The sequence below is a fragment of the Papio anubis genome, chromosome 15 (assembly GCF_008728515.1).
Source record: "Papio anubis isolate 15944 chromosome 15, Panubis1.0, whole genome shotgun sequence".
Classification (NCBI taxonomy): domain Eukaryota; kingdom Metazoa; phylum Chordata; class Mammalia; order Primates; family Cercopithecidae; genus Papio; species Papio anubis.
The window spans coordinates 15,673,689-15,695,514 of NC_044990.1; the positions used below are offsets into that span (position 1 = coordinate 15,673,689).

At 40.3% G+C, this 21,826-nt stretch overlaps 1 protein-coding gene across 3 annotated transcripts in view; it reads right to left on the bottom strand.

The window, feature by feature from the left end:
- The window catches only part of ALG5 (ALG5 dolichyl-phosphate beta-glucosyltransferase), a 50,826-nt gene extending 29,362 nt beyond the window's left edge, over positions 1-21,464 (bottom strand). The window contains exons 1-6 of one of the 3 annotated variants that reach the window (XM_003913775.4): positions 21,332-21,464; positions 17,570-17,741; positions 17,135-17,181; positions 15,741-15,809; positions 11,572-11,664; positions 7,391-7,504 (exon numbers count right to left, since the gene is read on the bottom strand). In XM_003913775.4, the coding sequence (XP_003913824.1) occupies positions 7,391-7,504; positions 11,572-11,664; positions 15,741-15,809; positions 17,135-17,181; positions 17,570-17,741; positions 21,332-21,397 (561 nt within the window). In that variant the 5' untranslated portion in view covers positions 21,398-21,464. The remainder of the gene's footprint in view (positions 1-7,390; positions 7,505-11,571; positions 11,665-15,740; positions 15,810-17,134; positions 17,182-17,569; positions 17,742-21,331) is intronic. The other 2 variants (XM_017951186.2, XM_009191784.4) reach the window with 2 other exon arrangements.
- Between the last annotated feature and the right edge of the window lie 362 nt (positions 21,465-21,826).

The window sequence follows — 21,826 nt, forward strand, 5'->3', positions numbered from 1 at the left end:
CCACAAATATTTGCTGAGTCCTTACTATTTACAGTATTCTAGACATTGGAGATGGAGTGATAAGGCCCCTCTTCTAGCAAAGCTTACGTTCCAGTGGGACAGAGAATTAGTGGTTAACCAACACAATATATACCTCAACTTCGCCTCATCACTAGGCATGAACTTCTCCACATGAACAAATTTCTACCCAACAGGAGAATATCACTTCAAGAACCAAAATTTTCATCTTTTCAGATATAAGTCATTCTAAAATCTTATATACTTTCCTTTTTTAAATTTTTTGAGACAGTCTCGCTCTGTTGCCCAGGCTGGAGTGCAGTGGCATGATCTCGGTTCACTGCAATCTCTGCCTCCTGGGTTCAAGCAAGTCTCATGCTTCAACTTCCTTAGTAGCTGGGATTACAGACGCGCTCCACCACTCCCAGCTAGTTTTTGTATTTCTTTTTAGTAAAGATGGGGTTTTGCCATGTTGGCCAGGCTGGTCTCGAACTTCTGACCTCAAATGATGCACCTACCTTGGCCTCCCAAAGTGCTGGGATTACAGACGTGAGCCACCGTGCCTGGCACTCTTTTAAATTTAAAGCATTTTCTCATGACAATCATGGGGATACTAAATTTCTAAAACTATTTTGTGGTTAGCACAAGGGGTCAGTAATCTGTGGCCTATGGGGTTACACTCAGCCTGTTTTTGAATGGTGTTTGAGCTATGAAAGGGCTGGGGAGAGAAGGAGGAGGAAGAAGAGGATTGCTTTAGAGACCACATGTGAGTTACAAAGCCTGAAATATTTATTTTCTAGCCCTTCACAGGAAAAGTTTACTGTTTCCTGTTCCAGGAGATATCCACCTCTTAACTGGGTTTGTTGGCATTAAATCCCCGGTTTGATAGGCAGCCTCAGTCCTGAGCCACCTTCAATGATTTGGGAAACACACTTTGAGATCTGCTAAGACAGGTTCTCACCAAAGTTTCCTATACAGTCTACCGCTTTTTACATTTTCAAGACTGCCCTTTTATTTTTGCTGTCCTTTTATTTGTTTGATTTCACAAAGAGCTCAGCAAAATGTCTGTGTAACTGCTTGGTCTCTAAAACACATGATTTTGGAGGTTGAGTTCTCTTTTGGAAGCCTGGTTTTCTACCCATATATTGAGAGGTGAAACAAACATACCAGCTTCTTAGACTTGCTCACATGGTCCACACAAAAGGGGAGAAGGACTAACTGTCATGTTCTTTTAAGGAACCAAACTATGCATGCACATATGAATCATTGGTATGCAAAAGTTCAACTGGCCAAGGATTACTACATTAGAGAAAAAGAGCATTCAGGGTCATTAGTAAGCAGCCCAGCACGGCAGATTGAGTTGTGTGTGTGGTTAAGATCTGCTTCCGCTGGTTCTTCTTAATGTAATTTTTACCTGTATCTTTTTCATATCCATTAATTCTAGTCATCTGTGGGCTAAAAAAACTAAAAACTAAGCTTGTTAGAGCTATGTCTAAATCAGAATTTAAGGGCCTTGCATGGTGACTCAGCCTGTAATCCCAGCACTTTGGGGGGCCAAGGAGGGCCAACTGCTTGAGGTCAGGAGTTCAAGACCAGCCTGGGCAACATGGTGAAACTCTATCTGCTAAAAATATCAAACAATTAACCAGGCATGGTGGTTTGCACATGCAGTCTCAGCTACTCGGGAGACTGAGGCACGAGATTTGCTTGAACCCTGGAAGCAGAGGTCGCAGTGAGCCAAGACTGTACCATTGCACTTCAGCCTGGGTGACAGAGTGAGACCTCGTCTCAAAAAATAATAAGAATAAATAAATAAAATAATTTAAAACCTAAGTCACAGGCTGAGAAATTACTCTATGATCATGAAATACACACTTTTTAGCATTTATTTTGTCTGTTAGGGATTTTTGATTCTATTTAGAAAAGTTAAGCAACTGAACAAGTGATCATACACTTTGGGATTATTTTTTGAAAATTTATTTTTATTTTTATTATATTTTGAGACACAGTCTCTCTCTGTTGCCCAAGGTGGAGTGCAGTGGCGCAACCCCAACTCCCTGCAACCTCTGCCTCCCAGGTTCCAGCGATTGTCATGCCTCAGCTTCCTGAGTAGCTGTGATTACAGGTGTGCACTACCACGCCTGGCTAATTTTCAGTAGAGATGGGATTTCGCTATGTTGGCCAGGCTGGTCTCATACTCCTGGCCTCAAGTGATCCTCCCACCTTGGCCTGTCAAAGTTCTGGGATTACAGATGTGAGCCACTATGCCTGGCCAGCATATAGTTTGCTTAGAAAAATTACTAAAAAACAAGCATATTTTAAAAAAGAGGTAGACTACCGGTTAGGAAACTGAAAATCTGAGAGGACAGCTTTGCATACTATAAAATAAAGATGTGGGAAAAGAAAATACAAGTAAAATACAAATAAAATTTTTGGTTGAGTACAGTGGCTCATGCCCCTAATCCCCACAGTTTGGGAGGCCAAGGCGGGCAGATCACTTGAGTCCAGGAATTTGAGACCAGCCTGGCCAACACAATGAAACTCCATCTCTACCAAAAAACACAAAAAATAGCCTGGCGTGGTGGTGCATGCCTGTAATCCCAGCTACTCGGGAGGCTGAGGCACGAGAATTGCTTAAGCCCAAGAGGCAGAGGTTGTAGTGAGTCAAGATTGTGCCACTGCACTGCAACCTGGGTGACAGAGGAAGACCCTGTCTCAAAAATAAAAAATAAAATTTTTAGCATGAAAATGTAAATGCCCTATTTTGTTTGTATGTATTATACAAAGCTCTACTTAAATTATGTACATGTAGTTTAAAATCTTACAAGAGCACTTATTTTCAGAAAAGAAATTGTAGGCAACTTTCGTAAGATGACCTTGTATAAGAATCATCAGACCAGAACATGTGACCTGGTTACTCTAAGAGGAAATACAAGCAAGGAGTAACAGATTTCTTTTTGTAGTCATTAAAAAAAAATCAGCTAAGAAAGAAAACATTAGAAACCACTGTAAAACGTACTAAAGAAATGACTTAAACTGGTCAAAACAATATTGTAAAAGACACTTAAGCTAATGACTGCCATCTAGTGAGACAGTCATGTAATTATAGGACTTGACTCCGAAACCCATGTTTCTGTTTCATTATTTTCTGAACTATTTCAGTCACTAGTTTTATTAGGGCTTAGGGAAATACATGCAAGGCATGCTTATCAAATTTGTGGCTTAAATGAATGGAGACAACAGCTATTGCCCTAAAGATAGAATAAGAACCTACACCTTTAGACACGGAAATTTAACAAGTTGAAGTTATTAAGAGATAACTAGCCACAATTCCATTCCTGAAAACAAAGCAAAAGAACACAGAAAGAAATCCACACCAGTACAGAGATGGAGAGACAAAGTTCAAAGGCAATGAGTAGGAAAAAGAGTTGTTGGCAATACCTGTACGAAGTAACAATGTAATGTGGAAACCAAATCCACACAAACAGACACATCTTCAGTGGAAAATTATATACCTGTACGAAGTAACAATGTAATGTGGAAACCAAATCCACACAAACAGACGCATCTTCAGTGGAAAACTGTAAGAAAAAAATATGCTATGTTTAAAAATTGTAAGAACTGGGCTGGGTGTGGTGGCTCACGCCTGTAGTCCCAGCACTTTGGGAGGCCGTGGCGGGCAGATCACGACGTCAGGAGATCGAGACCATCCTGGCTAACACGGTGAAACCCTGTCCCTACTAAAAATACAAAAAATATTAGCCAGGCATGGTAGCGGGCACCTGTAGTCCCAGCTACTTGGGAGGCTGAGGCAGGAGAATGGCGTGAACCTGGGAGGCGGAGCTTGCAGTGGGCCGAGATTGAGTCACTGCACTCCAGCCTGAGTGACAGAGTGAGACTATCTCCAACAAACAAACAACAAAAAAACTGTAAGAACTGACAGCCTAAAGAGAATACACATGGAAAACAGCTTTGACTCTCTGAAGGGCTGTCACAAAGAAGTGCAGTAGATAATTTTGTGTAGCTACAGAAGACAGAAACAATGGAAGGGGGTGATTAAGGAGACGTATTTGCATTTGGTGTCTAGAGGAACTTCACAGTGGAGCTGAGACAGAATGAGCTGCTTAGGCATCCCTAGAGTTATGCAGCAGAGGCTGAAAGATTACTAGGTAGCTGTAAAAACTTTCCAATATTGGATAAATGATTGAATTAGATTTAAGGGTCAGCAAACTACAGCCTGTAGCCCAAATCTGATCTGCTGCTTATTTGTGTAAATAAAGGATGTATTTTATCTATGTCTACTTTCATGCTACAATAGAGAGTTGAGCAGCTGCCACAGAGACTGACAGGCTTTGAAGCTGAAAATATTTACTATATGGTCCTACAGAAAAAGTTCTCCAACACCTGAATTACATAAGTAAGAAGATTTCTTCTAATTTCTCTATGCATGTCAACTTCAGAATGTAATGTAATGAGAGCAATGACTGGCTGTTTATAAGCTTTGTCAGAACCACGATATTTTCCACTGGGTGGATCCAAAAACTATGAATCTTGTAACTTTAACCACCTATCATTTATTTGCCTCCTTTCCACCTCCTCCAAAGAGTATTCTATGATGCATATTAATAAAACTTACTAAATTTAATTCAAATTAATTCAATTGAGTTGGGACATTTTTAAATTAGGGATACTTTAAGGTGCTATAAAACCAAGGCTATGAATTAATAGCTTAATGATAATCACATGCTTTAATTCTTTAAAACTTAACGTTTCTAGTAACAATGTAGTAAATGGGATTATAAGGAAAAATACGGCATCAGAACTCCTTTTCTTTTCAGACTAGTATAAAGGAACTAGATTTATAAGAATAAAGTTCAAATTTTTTTTCTGTTTTATTGTTTGGTTCACTCCCTAACATCAGCAAAATCATTTAAATTCTTTGCCCTACTGCTGAACGATAAAATCAGCTGCTAAAAATCTGATGCCCTATGCTCTCCCTCCCACTCATGGCTTCCTCTAGAAAGATAATGAAAGGGAAATATTTATCAAGTTTCTCTTGGGGTCGTCTGGGGAGAAGAAGGAAATCACACCAAGTAACTTTATGAATTAGATTTTCCTTTTAGCCTATCATAATTTACTAAAGATGTGGGACATGAAATACTTTTTTAGTAAGAGTGAACTACAACATATCCAATAATAAATTCACATCACGTTGTAAGCCAGAGAACTTTCTGTGATGATGGAAGAGCTATACAAGCTGGGCATGGTGGCTCACTTCTATAGTCCCAGCTACTCAGGAAGCTGAGGTAGGAGGATGGAGTTTGAGTCCAGCATGGGCAACGCAGTAAGACCTTATCTCCTTTAAGAAAAAAAAAAAAAAGGTAGCTTCTAGCCACAAGTAATTTAAATGTGGCCAATGAAACTGAGGAACTAGATTTTCATTTAATTTAAATTTAAATAGCCACATGCGGCTAGTGCTACTCTTCTGAACAGCAATGGTATGAATATCTTTACAGCTAATTCTCTTAAGAAATTTTAAGAGTTCATTCACTTAGAATCTTAAACAAGAAACACCTAAAGAAAACAAAAAACAGCTAGAAATACGAGGGATGGGAATGGATGATGGTGGGGGAGATATGTAATACTTCACAAAGTGTGGAATTAAATAAATATTTCTAGAAAGATATGCAGTGAGTTTTTCTGTAATTATTATTAAATCTTTTTGGGGGCACTTGTATGTTTACTTTTTTGTGGTGTTTGGTTTGGTTTTGCTATACTAAATAGGATCTTAATAAATATGTAATAATATTCAATTCTAAACTAGGTCTATTTCATTCATAGACAGTTTTACATATTCATCTTATTTTGGTCTCAATTTGTTTTCTTAAGTTCTGTAATTTTTATTTTTATTTTTATTTATTTATTTATTTATTTTGAGACAGGATCTTGCTTTGTCACCGAGGCTGGAGTGCAGTGGGGCAATCACAGCTCACTATTACCTCAAACTGCTGGGCTCAAATGATCCTCCTGCCTCAGCCTCCTGAGTAGCTGGGACTACAGGCATGCACCACCATACCCTGTTAATTTTTCTCTTATTTTTATAGAGATGGGGTCTCGTTATGTTGCCCAGGCTGGGCTCAAACTCCTGGCCTCAAGCGATCTTCCTGCCCTGGCCTCCCAAAGTGCTGGAATTACAGGCATGTAAACTTGGGCTGTAATTTTTCTTTTAATACCATTTTGTTGTTTTGTCATCTTACCTTTGAAGACCTGTGTTGCTAAATTCTTATTTTCATTGTTTTATTTCTTTAGCCAAAATACTTGCATGTAACTTTGTCCTTTTCCTTGGATTACACTGTCTTAATCTTTTGTATGCAACCTTAATTTTTTGTGTAGTTACATGTTGGTGTGATTGCCATTTCTTTCATTTTGTCATGATTAACATGGGCAACTCTCCTACCGTAAATGAACATTCTCCTTGATATACTTTTACCTCTTCCCCCTCTAAACTAGAATTTCAAGGCCTGAGTATTATATCTGGACTTGAGGGTAGGTGGTGGGAAGGCAAGGAGGAGGGACCTTCCCCTGGGGCTCTATGTGGCTTTGTTGGGTTACTTGGGTTCCCTGATCTTGGGAGATTTTGTCATGTGTCTTGAACAAGCTACACTCCATCCAGGAAAGGATCTAGTCACATGGATCTGTGTCCCCAACTTAGCTTACAGTCCTGAAAAACAGCAGACCTCAGCAAGTTTTCTTGCGTCTGCTGAAATTCTGACATATTGTGTGATGGTAGGTATATTGTTTGATGTTGTCCAAGGGTGCTTTTTCATTCTCTTATTCATTTTTTCCAGATTGGGAAGTATTTGGCAAACGCTCAGGATTTGATAAATTCATCTTATTTCTCTAAATGGCTTTTAAAAGTTAGAAATGGCACCAGGATTTTATTTCTTTCCTCAACCTCCACTTTTCGAAGTTATGGCATGAAGTTTCAAATAATCCTTTCTGAGTGATTATTGCTTGTGATTTTGTTTGTTTCATCAAAAACTGGATTCTGTGATCCAGCTTCATTTCACATCTTTACCTGGAACTCAGGCTATACTTTTAAATAAAAGCCTTAATTGAATATGCACAATAAATATTAAAACTTGGGAAGAAGCAATCAGAAACCAAGAGAGAGAAATGGCCACAATATTAAATAAGTAATTGTCAAGTGAATCTCATAAAATCAGACAACATTTGTAACAAAATGATAAGTTCCTCTATGGGGTTGTACCATTTGTGTAAGGATTTCATACCAAAAACACTCAGTTTTTAAACCGATAGGTAAATTCTCCTTTTACTTTAGCTCCCCTGCATTCTTGACTGAATGTTATTTAAACTACATTCTTATACTCACAGGCCAAGGCTGTAGGTCATTTAGTCCCTTTTCTAATTTCTCAACATCTGGAAACTTTGTGGCTCCATCAGCATCTGCCATAAGGATCTTTTCTCCTCGAGAACTGAATATACCCTGTATTTTAAAATTTCAAGTGAAAGAAAGTTGGTTAAAATGAAGGTTAAATTCAATGACATTTCAGTCTGTTCTACTTAAAATACCTAAGAGTGAAAGATAAGGTATGAGATGGTGGAAGGAGGCCAGAGTTCACTGAAAACAAATTACCTGTATATTAAGATCTTCTCAAATGTTCCTATTGCCTATCTTCATTATTTTAAAAACTTTGTGAATTCATACTACAAATATCTTGGAAAATACCAAGATAATAAAATAGGTTTGGACAAATTAGAGATATTCTGCATCACTAAGAATAAAAAGGGACAGTACCTATCATACATATTATATGTTTATCGTGTCATGATGCTTAAAATGAATTAGGGGCTACTTAGAACCACATATAAAGAACATGTTTATAGACAGATTAAATATTCTAATATAGATATGCTGTGAAATGTATCATAGGAATATAGGTTTTTAGTATCCTTTATTATGGGATCTAAAGTTTACTAAATTAATTAAGTAAAAAAATAAAGAGTGTCAATAAAATTTAAGAATTATGCATAAATCCAAATGTTATTTTATGCCATTTGCGGTATTTGAAACAGCAAAATTATGCCATTCAATGCTGAGTTGGCTGGTCTTTTGTGCAAATTATGGCTCCATGAGTGCATATTTCATACAGAAATAAACTGCACATCAACTTTTAATTTCTCTGGTGTATTTGAGTGAATTCCTTATGTCTTAAGTGCAAATATATTTACAGTTTGATATAGTAAAATTGCTTTGGTAACACAACATAGTGTGACTATAGATAAGACATATATAAATGTAGAGAGAAACCAGATCATTTATTCTATGGTACAATAAGCTCACTAACTAGTATCTGTGATGTCGTTTTAATCACACCCGTTAGAACAAATGCAAAAGGCTAGGTGAGATGGCTCACCCCTATAATCCTAGCACTTTGGGAAGCTGAGGTGGAAGGATTGCTTGAGCTCAGGAGTTTGAGACTAGTCTGGGCAATACAGTGAGACTCCAGGCCGGGCGCGGTGGCTCAAGCCTGTAATCCCAGCACTTTGGGAGGCTGAGATGGGCGGATCACGAGGTCAGGAGATCGAGACCATCCTGGCTAACACGGTGAAACCCCGTCTCTACTAAAAAATACAAAAAACTAGCCGGGCGAGGTGGCGGGCGCCTGTAGTCCCAGCTACTCGGGAGGCTGAGGCAGGAGAATGGCGTAAACCCGGGAGGCGGAGCTTGCAGTGAGCTGAGATCCGGCCACTGCACTCCAGCCTGGGCAACAGAGCGAGACTCCGTCTCAAAAAAAAAAAAAAAAAAAAAAAATACAGTGAGACTCCATCTCTACAAAAAAGTTTTAAAAATTAGCCTCATATGGTGGCACGTGCCTGTAGTCCCTGCTACTTGGGAGGCTGAGGTGGTAAAAAAAAACCTGGAGCTATTAGTTTGAAATGGGGCAAAAAACCAGTAAGTGACTAATTTCAATGATACATGATCAAACTTGTTTAAGCTTACTTTCCTGTTCTACCGTCTATGGCCTTCACTTCGCCGCAGCTCCTTGAAAAGGCAGTCTACTACAGCAACTCCCATTTGTGTTTCCTCAGTCATATGTGATGCCCATTATTTCTCATGTGTCTCACTGCCTTAAGATTTCCTGGTTCTCCTTTTCTCTGTAACCTCCTCTTTGACAGTTTAATGGCTTCAGGTTCAACTATCATCTGACATATGCGGATGACTCACTCACACCCTCTCTCCTAGGCTATTCTGGATACCACTGCATGTTGCCTCAAACTTAATATGGCTCAAACTCAACAAACTGCCTCTTATACTAGCTCCTCCTCCAGTGTTTCATTCCTTCTATTAATGGCATCATCATCCTCCCTGTTACACAAGGCCACTGGTACTTATTTGACATAGTTTGGATCTGTGTCCCTTCCAAATTTCATATTGAAATGTGATCCCCAATGTTGGAGGTTGGGCCCAGTGGGAGGTGTTAGGGTCATGGGGGTGGATACCTCATGAATAGCCTGGTGCTGTCCTCGCAACAGTGAGCAAGTTCTCATGAGATCTGGTTGTCTAAAAGTGTGCAGCACCACCCTGCCTGCTAACTTGCTCCTGTTCTCGCCATATAATGCACCTGCTCCCCCTTCGCCTTCTATCATGAGTGGAAGCTTCCTGAGGCCCTCACTAGAGGCAAATGCTGGCACCACACTTCGTGTACAGCATGCAGAACCATGAGTCAATCACATCTCTTTTCTTTATACGTTATGCAGTCTCAGGTATTTCTTTATAGCAAAGTAAGAATGGCTTAATACGTCATTCTTCTCTCTGACCCCAGACCCAATTCTATGTCCTTTTAATAGCTCTCACATTTATCCCCTCATTTTCTTCTCTTCTGTCACTATCATAATCCAAATAAATATTAATCATACCTTGCCTAATATTGCTACACTTGCTGCTGGCTGATTAAAGTGTGACTCTGTCAATGGTAAAAAAGGTAAAAGCCCGTTGCCTACAGTTTGTGACCTGAACCCACCCACCCCTCCAGCCTTACCTCCACAGTCAAGACATGGGTACCATGAGTGGGTCCTTCATTGTGGCATGTTCTTTCACACTGCCGTGCCTTTGTTCATGTTCCCTGTCTAGGCTCCCTGCCCTCCCAACTTGTATGTGGTTAAGTCCTAATCCTCCTTGAAGATCCTGCTCAGAATCTGCCTCCTCAGGGACATCTGTGCTGCTCCCCCCAACAGATGGTGGTGCCAACATTTTGCATATACTTCTATTATAGCATTTACCACACTGTATGGCAATGGTCTGTCTCCCTACTAAACTGTGATATCCTTAAGGACAGAATAGGTGTCTTTCATCTCCGTGTCTCTAATGAAAGTACAACATTGGCTGAATAAAGAAACAAATGAATAGATTTAAAGCCCACCATGACATTGCATCAATCCTACTTTCTTTCTGTTTCATATATCCTATGACCCAGCCAAAGTGAATCAGTTTCTAGTACATATCCAAAGAGTTCCTACTTCTGTCTTTTCTGGCTTTGCTACATGGTGTGCTGTTTTCTCAAGTCTTTTCTCTATAATTATCAGAGAGGTTAAAAGCATGGGTTTCAGAGTGAAACTAACTGCATCCAAATCTCGACTCTACCTCTTATCATCTGAAAACATTGGGTAATTTACTTTACCTTCTTTCCTCACTTTCCTCATCCATATAATCATCAAACTAATAGACCCTAACTCATAAGACACTGTGAGGAGGGCAACATGTGATGATTTGTATCCTGACCATTTCCCTTCTCCTTCCTGTTTGAATGTGGACACAATGGCTTGTGCTCCAGGCGTCACCCTGTGTGCATGGGGAAGGAGTGAAACGGCAGAAGCCTGGACTTCTGATGACTGTGGAGTTGAACAAGCCCTGGACTGCCCACTTCTAGACTTCTTTTTATGAGGGAAAAATAAATAAATGAACCTCAATGTCAATTATTTAGGTTTTCTTTCACATATCTTGATTTTTAAACTTTCAGCTTGATTCGTACCTGATACGCCTCAGCTGACAGTAACCTCTTTTTTGAAATTTCTTAGCACTTTATTTGCATGTCTCTCATAATTGTAATCTTCTTTTTTACTTATGCAAATGCTTACTTTTTCTATTAGACTGCACATTTCATCAGGATAGACCCAAGTCAAATTCATCTTAGTTTATGCTACCATGCATAACAGCATACCTTCGTAAAGGTAAAACTTAATACAAAAAAGCATTTTTAAACAGCAAGAAACCACATAAGCTTACTATCTGGTAACTCTATCAAAGATACAGCAGTAGATGGTAACATTTTAAACTTTAAGATAAACAGAAATATATTTTAAAATCACCCAGTATATTATAGATATGACATAATATAAAATTTGACTAAAAACATGAAGTTATTATTAAAAATATGTTATCACTAACTTGAAATGCCGGTATTCAAGCAGCGAGCAAACATACAAGTCTGCAAAAGACATTATTCAAGATACCTTTATATTTTAGATAAAAATGTTGAAAATATGTATTACCATTCTAATCGCTCCACCTTTCCCACGATTCTTCACCAGAGTTATCACACGTACTTTGTCACTTCCATATTTCTGGCAATATTTAAAAGCTACCTGTGAAATTATATAAAAGTCAGAATAAAATTAATTTGGATTCTAAGAGAATTATATAAGCCATGTTTCTTGCTTTGGCTCAAACACTGCTATTGGAGTTTACCCCTTCTTGTGACTAGATTATATCCACTCTACATTTTGATGACCTGGAGGAGCTGTAGAATTCTTGGTGGCATTGACTTACTAGGTTGAAATCATAGTTCAATTTCCTGCAGAGGAACTGCCAGAGTGGACAATGATCTTCTTTTCTTGACCCCTCTACCTAAGCTACTGAGCTGCTAAAAAAAAAAAACAAAAAAAAACCCCCCAAAAAACCCAAAAAAAACCCCCACAAAAGCCATGTGCTATCTGACTAGTACAAACCTGTGATTGGGCCCTCAACACTGGTTAATGACTTTTGTATTTGTTCTGGTCTGCAATCGATCTTACTCCCCAGAGAGGCTGTTTATATCCTGACCATTTCCCCAGAATCTTTTCACTCAAATTCCTCTCTCTCAGCAGATATCCATGCTGTAACTTCTCTTCTAAATCTTCAATCCCTTGCTCTCTGCTGGCTCCACAGCCTCAGACTTGCTCAAGCTGCCAGCATCCTAAAAACTTTCCTTTGACTTCACTATTTTCTCAAACTACTGCCATTATTCTGCTTTATAATCAAAGTCATAAGATAGTGATCTATATTTGCCACCTGCATTTCATCACCCATTTATTTTTCAGTCCACTGTAGTATGGCTCATGCCCTTTGCTCTTCCACATCCCCTTTCCTTGTAACCTTAGTCCATCAGGTACCCTGTCCTTTGACAACCAGCTCTACGGGCAGCTGTAAAGTTGTTCTCATCCGGCCTTTGCCCTCCTCTAACTGTTCCTAAGTTTTCACCACTAACTCCTTTTGCTTGGCTTGCTCCTTAAACGCTGATAATGCTCACAAGGACCGACTCTACGTTGTACACACAGCTAATGGGAAACCCCTGGCCATCTTCTCTTGTCAACATAAAAGCTCACTGGGAGTCACTGCATGGGCTTAATTACACCTTATATTTATGAATCTCGCATGTCTGTTTAGAGCCCAGACTCTCTGTCCTGCGTCACGTAGTTATATACTGAATAAATAAAAACTCCAGAATTTCATTCATCTCCTTCTCCCACTCCTGCTCAGTCTATATTCCTTGCTGCAGCAAATGGCATCACCACCTACTAAGTTGCTCAAATTGAAAGCCTGAAAATCATCTTTCATTTCTATCACGCATCACAATTCACTGGCTACTGTAACTCACCGACTGATTTGTAAAATGCCTCTCAAATTCATGCCATCCTCACATCTTCCTGACCTAGTTCAGGGCCTTATCCCCGAAAGTCTCCACATCTCTAGCCTGACTCCCTAATTCATTCCTAAAGTTATATGAGGAGCATTTTAATATGGAAATCGGTTCACATAAGCCCTGTTCAAACACCCTCAAGGATGACCCACGGCTTCTAAGCATCACATATGAGTTCCTTATCATAGCATAGGAGATCCTTTGTGATTCAGCCCTCACCTTTTTAGCCAGCTTCTGAGGCCGCCCCATTAGTACCATGTACATTAGCAGTATTTGAGATTTCCAGACCATACCACGGTCTTACACTTGTATGCCTTTTCTCAGAACACTGTCTTCCAGCTTCCTCACCTGTCAGGCCAGCTTAAGACTCAGTCAAACACCATTTCTCTTTTCTAGCCTCCATGCCCACCCTCACCTTCCCCCAGAAAAAAGAAAAGTATAATTCTAACAGCAATACGTACTACTAAAGCATGTTCTTATTCCACTATTACTTTACTCATCACATAATGCAACTGTAAATGTCGGCTACTTAAAAGCAAAGATTTTTATTTCTGGTATCTGACATATAGCTGAAATCTATCAGTCTCAGTGAGCAAATGCAGCCATGGTCCAGTGTACACACTCCTGTTGTACCACTGTTAACTAACTGCCAGTCCAGCAAACAGTGCCTCCTTCTTTCCTGTTATGGCCCCAGTAATGCATAGTGACAACTGTGAAGCGCTAGGGGATGAACCATGACTGGTCTAACTCCTCTTTGCTGAGTACTTCTGCAGCCTCCCTGCAGGCTTGGGTGGTCATGTCACTAAGTTCTAGCTTGTGAACTTTGGGTGTGGGCTTTACTAAAGGGGGGGTGAGGACTTCTGATAAAGATTGTCATTCCTAGTTAAAAAGGAGAGAGGCACGCAGAGATGATTCTTTTTGTTGACACAGGGTCTTGCTCCGTTACCCAGGCTGGAGTGCGGTAGCACGATCATAGCTCACTGCAACCTTAAACTCTTGGGCTCAAGCAATCCTCCCACCCTCCCACCTTGGCCTCCCAAAGTGTTGGGATTATAGGCATGAGCCACCATGCCCAGCCCAGAGATGATTCTTAAAGTCCTGGCTGTCCCTTACTACTCCAGGACATGTAATATTTGTAGCTGTGGCCATTTTGTGATGAAGGAATGCGTGAGACTGAAAATGATCGGGATCCAGCAACCTGATCCTGTTAAAATGCTAAGCCAACTCCGGAATCAACTATTTCCAGACTTCCTGGCAGATGAGATAATTAAACGTCTTTATTATCTAAGCCACTCTATGATACAGTTCCTAATTGATAAAAATGTCTAACACATAGTGCTCTAATTATTTACTGCATATTTCCAGTATTATTAATAGATGTGAATTCCTTCAAGGCAGAAAATGGTCTTTACATCTTTGTATTTTAGTACCAGTCAGAACTCTTGACTCCTGCTTAACAGCTGAAGAAACATCTGTTCAAAGAACAGTTATTTGTGCTGTAGATGTTTACTCTGGAATGGCACAATACTTGATATTCATCATAAGACTCCAAAACCAAGAAGATAAAGTCATTGTGTGAGTAGCTAAGTGAACTAATAAGACTTTACTATGTTAGGATGAAAAGCTCCCTCTAGAGTCTGTATGGAGCTTCAAGGAATATAACATTGTTGAAGCCACACCTATTTGGAATGGATGCACACTGAAGTTTTGTAGCACGGCGTTTTACAGGGCAGCAGCTGTCACTCGGCCACCATTTGTGAACTGAGTTCCTACTGAGTGCCTACTCACCTTTTTGCTATGTTGTTTGAGGATATAATAAACATCACTGTACAACTGCAGTATTCTCTTGTACTATAATTTGTGCCCCCTTAGTCTGAAACACCTCAAGAACAAGAGCCACACCTAAAATTTTCCTCACACCTCTCAGACTGTAAGACATTAACAGGGAATCCATAAATATTTAGCTTAGCGAAAACTGGTGTCTTTGTTTTAAATAAAAACTTCTACTAAATATAATTTCAACTTTCTACTTCCTCCCAACCTTGGGAGCAGTGGGGCCAATTGCTAACCCCTCCCTTGCTTGTCCTCCCTGGGAGGGCATCTCTGATCCTTCCAGCAGAGCAGCTGGCCACTCACAGGTCAAGGGCCACCAAAAAAGTGCTCCTCAGGAGAAGATGCACAGCCTCAGCTGGGTCTAGGCTACCTCTCTAATCTCAGCAGCAAGTGTCCGAAGTTTGCTTTCCATGCCATTCCCTGCATGTATCACTAAACTGCTGAGATGGCTTGTGTTCATAACTTTCACAGCATACTACTCAAAGTGCAGCACTTACCCTTCCTGGGCCAGATCCTGCCAGTGCTCTCTGTGCATGTGAGAGGACACACCTGATTCCCAGTGGCTGGTATGAAGGCAGGTTTCTATTGGCGTGACTGCTTTAGAAATTATAAGGCAAGATGGAGCATAAAGAAACTGCGCTTAGGGAAAAAGGAAGCACAAACTGGTAGGCAAGGAAGGTTCCTACCCTAAAGGCCAGGAGGAACTGTGTGTGGGTATGTTTCTTCCCTATCTGGCAATCTTCAAAGCTTCCCTGGTCTTATGGAGAAGTTCCATAAACGAAATCTGTTTTTTCTGCTATCTACACTGTAACAGTGGAGAGTGTCAGGCACAGTTTTAGGGTCCCTTGGTGAATGAAAGTGAGATTTCACATGTGTAAAATTGTTCTCTATTTTCTATCTATTGTCAGTTCTGAAAGCAAGTGTATTTACCTTTGAGGTCTTATCTTTACTGCCGTCATCAACTACTATCACTTCATAAGTGAACGCAGGATCTCGTTTCTGCAAGAAACAAAAATAAAATAACACAATTTGGCATAATTGCCATAAAGTATTCTAATAAAATTATCAATAATTTAAAAAACTGCTTTAGTGTTGATACATATAAACTTGAATATAAATATTAGTGCACAAACCGCATAAAATAAAAAGGCTAAGTAAAAAAAAAAAAAAAGAGAGAGATCCTGGGTAGAGGTGGAGAGTGAATATTGACTCAATCTCTACATGTCACCTTGCTGTTCCCTGGTCTGCCCTGTACCTTGGTGCTGGAAGAAGCCAGGTACTTGTGGTGCTATAGCACATCTGAGAGGGTACCGGTGTGCAAGAAAAAAGCTCTTGAGGTTTGAAGTCAGAGAGGGCAGATTCCAGGTTGGCCGCAGCATTTCTTAGCCTAATGACCTTGGGCAACTTAACATTTTGGGCCTATTTTCGGATTAAAAAAAGAGAACAGAAAAACCTACTCTATGTGGCTGGTGTAAAGATTACATGTAATTGAAGAGGTAGAAGCCTCATACATATTAAGGGCTCAATTCCTTTCTTCTTTTCTCTAAATTGAATTTTTGGAGTTGGTAATAAGGTAATACGGCCCTTTCTTTTTCAGTGAATCTTCTATTTCCCTTCTATACAAAAAATCTAAAATCAAAGTAAATCAAAACAATTTTTTTTAAAAAAAGAACTCACTTAATTCTTAATCCCTCCAAGGAGATTCCAATGGCAGCTAATGTTACAAAAGAAGATTGTGTATTATTTCTCTTCTCCTTATGTAGGGAAAAGAGGAAGAAAATGTGAGGGGAGACTCTCGAGAATACTGAAGAAATGCAAAATAATTTCAATGTAAGTGTAAGTCTTTTAAAAATATCTTTTTTTCTGTTCATTCAGACTTAGTTTTTCTGTTTATTCAAACTCAGTTAACCAAAAAATAAAAAAAGAGAGAAGAGAATAAAAGTTAACAGCAAAAACAACAACAATATACCTTTTCTTATAAGTCACAAAAGTAGAAACAGCATTGTGGCATCATACGAAGTCTGCAGACATACACTGTCACTCAATTTTAAATATATCATCAGGCAAGACAGGATAACAATGGGTAGGAGGGCACAGAAACAGAAATTGCCGCTTCCTGGTTTGTCCTGGGTCACCCACCTGCCTCTGGAGGTAGCATGCTACGTGCCGGGCTTTTGGATAGCAACAAGCCGAGCAGCAGGTGGCCCAGCAATTGGAGTGCTGCTGGGACTGCCTCTCACAGTGCATCTAGCTTGGGGTCCACAAGTTGGTGACCTGGTCTAGTTTTAATTGGAGATATCATATTAAAAGAGAAAACATGATACCTGTCTCTTCTCTAGATAGCTCAGAGCTTCATCCATCATCACAGGCACTTAAAGAAAAAAATATATTAAAAATCGCTTTTGAAAATGATTTTCCAAGCCCGGCACATTCAGCTTACATACAGAAAAAAGTCCCAATAATCTAACAAGCCCCTCTGGTACTCTCCCAACGGTCATTCCCATCTGGAATCCTGCCTTCCGTCCACAACTTGCTTATTACCTCTCTAGAACATTCCAGCCCCACTGCCTCATGATGCTGCTCCTATTCGTGAGAGCAAATATTCACTTCCCTCTCTGCCGAACTACAACAATTACCAACTGTGCGCGTGACACAGCCCACATCTATTAATGTTTTGGCAAAGACGGTGAAGTCAAATACTTTAAATTTCCTTTTCTTTCCAAACTACCCTTTACCAAAAAAATCAAAACTGGGCTTACACCGTTTTTCTTCATTGTATGAAGGCACAACGACAGAAAGTTGTTTGGTAGGTAAGTCCCATATGCTGGGTAAAGTTTCTTTCTGGCCTTTGGCATTTAAGAAGAACTTCTCTTCTTCATGTCGATGGAGTGCTGGCATTTTTGTAGCAGTTATAAATGCAACGACGGAAATCTAAAAGCGGACATACATGTCTTTTACAAAAAAGAAATTATGTTTTGCTGATTTTTCTGTATTTATGTTAGAATACATCATCTACTTTTCTTCTAGTTGAATATTCACTCTCAGGCTTCAGTTCATTAACTGAATCTAGAGGTGACTCCAAAATTAGGCAATAGTGAGTCCACTAACTAGTCCCCTACTTAGGAATGAATTACTGTCCTTTTTTCCATCAGTAAGGTGCTGATGCCTTGGGAGGCTCTGTCTCTTCCCAGTCATCATTCCCTAGGCTTCCATCATCCCAGCTACAAGAGAGATCTGTCACTACAGGAAGACCAGTCTACTCTTAGGTGCCCTAAACCTCTGATCTTTAGCGTGTCTACATGCATAGACACACACACACACACACACACACACACACACACAGTAAGGTCCTATCTCTACCTGGAATCTATATGTGACAGGACAAGTCCATTTTGCAGTTGGAACATGCGGGGTGAGGGCAGACTTCCCATCGAGGACCAGACAGACCCAAGATATAAAAGGAAGATTCCCCAGAGTACCAAGTAGGGACAACAATGTTTAAGAATATGTTTTTGATACTTAACTCGAATTTGATTTCAGAATACAGCATTTACTGAAGTATCTAACTTACAGGCTCCCTTCCATAGGCACTTGGGAGCTAAGCTTTGGAAATAACCATTTTTTTTTTTTTACATTGTTTCTATTGGTACACTTTCTGCTTTCAAAACAGTCTATAAATTTTTGGAATGCTACTCATTTGTAATTTAATGACCAATTTGAAGACGCTATCAAAGATTACAAGGGCTATGCTGAAAGGACAAATTAGTCAACCTGAAGGGGCTCTCAGTGGCCTATGATGCAAGAATCTGATCATCCTCCCACCTCCCCCTGCCAAAAAAAATTATTGCAATGGATCAAACCATGAAAATACTGTAAATCATAAATTCACAATGATACTAAAAACAAAAACTGGATAAGATGCAGGAACCATCTCATTATTTCAAAAATTTGCCTTTTATTTTGCGTTTTATATGTATGAAAAATATTTCAGGGTAAATGAATAGCTGAGGATGAGATTTCTTTCATTACAAAACTCTAGGTAATAAATGAAGGATACAATCAGAATATTTCACTTTGCAACCCACAATGAAATAAAGCATTTAGGTAATGATCCTCAATGACTACTAAAACCTTCAGGCTGATGACAAACTTTATAAACTGGTGGGTCTGGCTGGCAACACTTGAAACCACACATCCATCTTAACACCAGAGGCAACTGGCCATTACATGACTCCTAATGAGACACAAGAGAAAGGAAGAAGCATCATTCACAATTTTTTCTTGATTAAACAACACATCAAGTATGTATCTGATCAGGTCTCTCGATCCTAACTACCAGTTTATAGAAAATCTGAGATAGAAGATATTAAAAGGCATTAAGGGGAAGCAATCAAAGAAATCCAAATTGTGAGAAGTTCTACGGGACAAATGATCATATTAAAGACAAGGAAAAAGGCCAGGCATGGTGGCTCACGTCTGTAATCCCAGAAGTTTGGGAGGCCGAGGAGGGCGGATCACCTGAGGTCAGGAGTTCGAGACCAGCCTGGCCAACATGGCAAAACTCCGTCTCTACTAAAAGTATAAAAATTAGCCAGGAGTGGTGTGGCAGGCACCTGTAATCCCAGCTACTCAGGAGGCTGAGGCAGGAGAATTGCTTGAGGGTGGAGGTTGCAGTGAGCCAAGATCACACCACTGCACTCCAGCCTGCGCGACAAGAGCCAGACTCCGTCTCAAAAACAAAAACAAAAACAAAACAAAAAAAAAAGGAAAAGAAAAAAAGGAGGAGGAGAAACTTTTAACCGATTAAGACACTGAATATGTCAACGGAGTACAAGGTGTGACACTTGTTTGGATCCTGATTGGAACAAACAGACACATATATGAGACAAGTGAGGGCAAGTGAACTGAGGGGGCATTTGAAATCACAGAATAAACATAAATCTGTGACCACTTTATTGTGGTATTTTAAAAAGAGGGACCTTATCTGTTAGAAATAAATGCTAAGGATTTAAAGATAAAATATCTTCGAATTTTGTTTTAAAATAATTCAGAAAGGAGGTGAGACTGTGAGAAAATAAGAACGGAGAGTGGATACATATGAAGAAAAGATGAAGCTGTGAAAAATTATTTTTTAAATTATTTCTTGCTCTGGCATTTAAAAAACCTAAGTTTCACTAGTTGTGTAACATTTGAGTACACGAGCTCATTTCTCCAACTTGTTTCCTCACCAGTAAAATAATGATAATGATAACATATATATCAGTGTTATTTTAAAGATTTAATGAGATAACTCCTATTAAACCAAGTGCAACACTGAACATATAGTAAGTACTACACTCAATAAACGGTAGCTCTTGTCACTTCAAGCTAGTGGGAACAAATACCGTCAGTACAATCTCATACAATCTGTGCAAAAGACCCAAAGTAAGGCAGCTTCAATCTAAGAATGTGTGAATCCACTCCCCGCCCGTACACCGCCAAAAATAAAAAATAAAAAATAAAAAATAAATAAATCCTGGTTTGCTCAAAAACTTGAAAAAACAAAAAAGCTCCAAACCCTGAAATCTCCGCTAGTTAGGGCAAGAGAGGACTCCTCTCTTACCCAGATACTATTAACAAAGAAGTAAGGATGCATTACATTTTATCTAAACTGTAAATTTATACATTTTCTGGAAAGATGGCAGGGTGGCCTTCCTGGCAGTGCTGTCTAGATGACTAATCTGAATGTGAAGGAAGCTGAAATCCTCTCCACTTACTAACTAGAGGGCAGGCTCATTCCAAGGTACGCGGGAGAGAGTTCATTTGGCCAGTTTTCTACCACGTAACAATCAGCAAGAGTTTACAATGTTTTTGTGTTTCGAGAGCAATGGCAAAGAAAATCGAGTTTGAATTCTATTGTCCTGCCTTGTTTATGGGCATTATATTTAGGGTGCTTAATTCTGGGACACACGGGCCCCTGACAAGAGGCCTGAGGCCCGTCTCTCTCGCTCACCCTGCGTCCCTAGTGGGTCTCATCGATCCACGGATTTATTCCCATTTGTAACAGATAGCTGCTGTCAGTAAGGGCTCCGTCATCTCTATCTGCTTAACCCCATCAGCAAAGGAGGCATGCTAGGGAGCACACCTCTTCTGGGGCTGGAGACCTCCCTGGGTGGAGCAGAACTGCAGCGGCTGCAGGTCCCGGAGAGTCTGGGAGAGGTCGAGGCTGAAAGAGCGGGTGGGCAGGGGGCATGGGCACCAGGGGCGAGGGAAGCGGCGACGATGCCAGGCTGGGTGGGTGCGCCCCAGTGTGAAAAACTGACCACACAAAGAGATAAGATTCCAAAGGAAAATTAAAGAACGGAAGAAAAGGAGAGTGAAACTCCAGGAAAGGAAACTCCGAGGTCAGGTATTTGGGGGAAGCTAGGGGAAAAGGGACTTGTCTGAGAACGGGTAGCGCGCAGGAGGGGACGCCTGAGGAGCTGCAGTCTCCCGGAGAGCGGTGAGCCCCGGCCTGCGCGGGTTCCCATCCCTGTTCTCACCAGCACGAGGGCTGCGGCCGCCAGCGCCGCGCCGAGTACCGCCAGCTGCAGCAGAAGCAGAGCCATTCTCCATGCCGGAGCCGCCCGCCCAATCCCGCACCTACACACAAGCGGAAGCGCGCCCGTGCGATTCGGTCCCGTCGCCAGAGGTCGCGCCCGCTGGCCGCAGCGCCCCCGCGTGGCGAGGCGGAGAAAACGCCGCTCTCGTGCCCTCGGCGCCCAGTCGGTGGAGAGGCGCGCCAGGTTCCGTAGCAGGGCGCCAGGTTTAGCAAGTATGTAAGATGTCTACTTAATTTTAATTTCAGACAAAAAAACCTAATTATGTTTTTAACAGCCTTATTAAGATAGTCACATACCATACAACTTATCCAGTTAAAGGTTTCTGGTTACACTAGTTTTTATAAATTGTGGTAAAATAAAACAAAAAGTTGCCATTTGAATCATTTTTACAATAGTGAGTGGCATTAATTACATACACAATACTGTGCAACCATC